This window comes from Mesitornis unicolor, unplaced genomic scaffold, assembly GCF_000695765.1.
Source record: "Mesitornis unicolor isolate BGI_N332 unplaced genomic scaffold, ASM69576v1 scaffold30804, whole genome shotgun sequence".
NCBI classification, from domain to species: domain Eukaryota; kingdom Metazoa; phylum Chordata; class Aves; order Mesitornithiformes; family Mesitornithidae; genus Mesitornis; species Mesitornis unicolor.
Genome location: NW_010181269.1, coordinates 1 through 3,166, shown reverse-complemented (window position 1 = coordinate 3,166; position 3,166 = coordinate 1). Strand labels below are relative to the sequence as shown.

General features: G+C 54.2%; 1 protein-coding gene across 1 annotated transcript; it reads left to right on the top strand.

Moving 5' to 3' along the window:
- Positions 1-60: 60 nt before the first annotated feature.
- On the top strand, positions 61-2,017 carry PDZD11 (PDZ domain containing 11; the record flags this gene model as incomplete). Its single annotated transcript, XM_010183384.1, has 5 exons — positions 61-144; positions 689-745; positions 1,085-1,183; positions 1,364-1,424; positions 1,983-2,017. Coding segments are annotated over 5 exons (336 nt in total), but the record flags the coding sequence as incomplete, so codon positions are not given.
- Positions 2,018-3,166: the final 1,149 nt, after the last annotated feature.

Below are 3,166 nucleotides of genomic sequence, written 5' to 3'. Positions count from 1 at the left end.
CGGCCCAGGGGTGCGCGGCGGGTCCCGCCCGCTGACAGCCGCCGGCACGTTGCTTTGCAGAGGGTTTTCCACCCCGACTACAACAACGAGCTCACCCAGTTCCTGCCCCGCACCATCGTCCTGAAGAAGCCGCCCGGGGCGCAGGTGAGACCCCGATTACCCCTCTCGCTCCATGGGCTCCGGAGCCTTGACCCACGGGTTCCGTGGGCAGGTGTGGGTCCTGCCCAGTCGCTTCCTCGGCGTGGTGTTTCCCGTGTTTGATTCACGTTCGTTTTTGCTGGTGCCTTTCCTGGCAAAAACCAGTTGGAGAGGCCGGCAGAGCTGCGGGGTTGTGATAACCCCCAGCTGAGATGAGGTGCTGAGGGCAGGATCCCGGTGCTTCCCTCATCCAGGGACAGGACAGGGCAGGACGGAGGGGGCATTGCTAACTGGGAAGGGCTGTGCCATGACGGGAGAAGAAAGCTTAGTGGGTGAGGCAGAGAAGTCCAGAACGTTGTGATGTGGAGCTGGTAAAGGACAGGGAACCCCTAGGGTGTTCAGGGTGAGATAGCCACGGGAGTCAGCAGAGAGGAACTGGTGCTTGCTGCAGCACCAAGACCTCTGCTCCATGGGGAAGGAACACGTTACCAGTGGGAGAGGTCCTGGGATGAAGGGGGTGGCTGCATTTGACTGCTGGTTTCTCCCACAGCTGGGTTTCAACATCCGGGGAGGAAAAGCCTCACAGCTGGGGATCTTCATCTCCAAGGTGTGTCTGTCCTTCTGCCATTCCCTCCCCATGTTCTGCCTGTTCCCTTGGGTGTTGCTGAGCCAGCTGGGCATGCAGGGTGACTATCACATGCCTTATACGCATCTCTGAACTCATAGCTGTAATTTGCCATGCACCAAGCAGCAATCAGAGAGTCCTGCACCATTTTCTGCTCTCTCCCCAGCCCACGGCATGTTGCTGGTGCACTGCAGTCCTTTCTTTCTGCCCTCCCCAGTCCCGTGTGAGCATGCTGGGTGGGCACTGTGGGGAGGCTGTGGGGCTGGGCTGCCTCGGCTGTGTGAGGAGTCACTGCTGCTGCCTCTGCTTTTCGCTTCGCAGGTGATCCCTGACTCGGACGCACACAGAGCTGGTCTGCAGGAAGGGGACCAAGTGCTGTCAGTGAATGATGTGGATTTCCAGGACATTGAGCACAGCAAGGTGAGCGCTCCTGTGGCCCAGCTGCTGGAGCAGGGATGGGATGGGGAGTCCGTGCACACACCATCGCCTTCCTGCCTCCCAGCCTGCACCAACTCAGCTGGTGGCACCACGTAACTGCTACGTTCCTCTTTCCTGTCCTGCAGCCCAGTCTGGTCACTGAGCAACTCTTTTCACTTTCAGGCTGTGGAGATCCTGAAGACAGCCCGTGAAATCACCATGCGTGTGCGTTACTTCCCCTACAGTAAGTGCCCGTGATCTGAGAGTCCTCTCACGTAGCAACATTTCTCCCTGGGCAGCGGACTGCCCTGCAGCCCTGCTGGTTCCATGTGAGCTTAGCCATTATGAATACAAGGTCATAAATGGTGCTAAGCCTGCAGATCAGAAAGGACATTGGGCTTTGATCTGGGGATCAGGGCAGCTACTGGGTCAAAACAGGAAGGACTGGCTTCAACTGCCCACATAAAAAACCTTGTAGAGCAGGACTTAGCAACATAGTCCTCATAAAATGGAAACTGACCCTTCAGTGAAAGTGGAGAAAATAAAAATATGGAGCAAGGGAAGAGAGGACTTTAAACAAACTTTTGTTCTAAGTTGCTCTAAAATAACTTGAAATGACTGGCTGGGGAGCAAATACACTATTTTAAAGCCAGCTGCTACCCAAGAAGGTGGCAAAAGCTGCCTCTACTTAGCGAGGTATAAACAGAATTTATGTTTTCCTAGAATATTTTGGCTAATTCCCCCTTGTCATCAGCAACTGCTGCTTCTACCCTTTCAGCCTTGCCTTCTGTTTCCTTTCCAGATTACCAGAGACAGAAGGAAAGAACTGTTCACTAATAGGTGGATGTCCTGGAAAAAACCCTCTACTCTACTTTTCCTCAATATCTGAGATGACAGATCAAGTTCCAGCTGTCACTGAAGGCACAACTCTTCCATGGGCTGCACAGGCATCAGCTCTGCTTCCTGCGTGGAGGGATGCCAACAGAGTCTTACTTAACTGGAGGATGGATGGGGCTTTAGGCTGTACTCCTAGAACTGGGTGTTGAAACAAGCTGAATGGTGCTGATGTGGAAGTGGGTACTGGAGGGCAGCTTCTCTGGCCTGATCTGTGCTTCCGTTCTAGCAGGACTTCATCTAAAGGAGTGCTCTGCTGGTTGGTGTGAAGATGTAAGGCAAAGAGGGTCTGAGTATGCTTGAGCAAGAGCATGGCCTTTGTCCTCCAAGAGATCAACCTGTTCGCTTCTCTGGTGATGTGAAATTCTTTCCTCCTCCACTGTCCTACCTCTGCTCTGCACTACTGGGTTTGCTTGGGACTCAAGGAACAGAAATAAAACTCACTCAAACTCAGTGCACATGTAGAACTGCACCAGTCTGCCATGGCGTTTGTACCTCTTTGCTGCGTAATGACCCCCACGATACAGGACTGAGACACTTGGATCATGTTTCTCAACTGCTGTGGGCACTTGGCCAGGTTCCCTCAGGTGTGGTGCTTGCACAATTAAGGGTTTCACTTGCTGAACCTGCTGCCTTCACTGGGCACAGCCCTGTCCTTGTCACTGCTCCTGTCAGAACTCACCTCTGCTTCAAGGTCAACTTCTCCCCTTCCCTGTTCTCAAAAACAGGGGACAAAGCCTGCAGTGCCCTGAGCTGGAAGAGCACAGATGGAAACGTGCTGGTTATCAGCAAATCTGGCTACAAACGTATGGTAGTATCACATGGTAAAGAGCTCTTTTTCTGGCCACCTGTGCAGTGTGTTCTGCTTATCTGTAACAACTGAAATAATAAAACGAGAACAGCAACGGGAATTCATCGTATTCCCACTCGGGCAGTTTCTGGGGAGGGGCGGCTGCAAATACCCCCTCAGCCTCCACTTCCTCGGCTCGGCGACGCCCCCTGAGCCTGACAGGAGGGGGAACGCGGGGCAGGGCGGGGCGGTCCCGCCCAGTTCCCCCCGCCACCGCCCTAAACGCCCTCCCGGGGCGACCC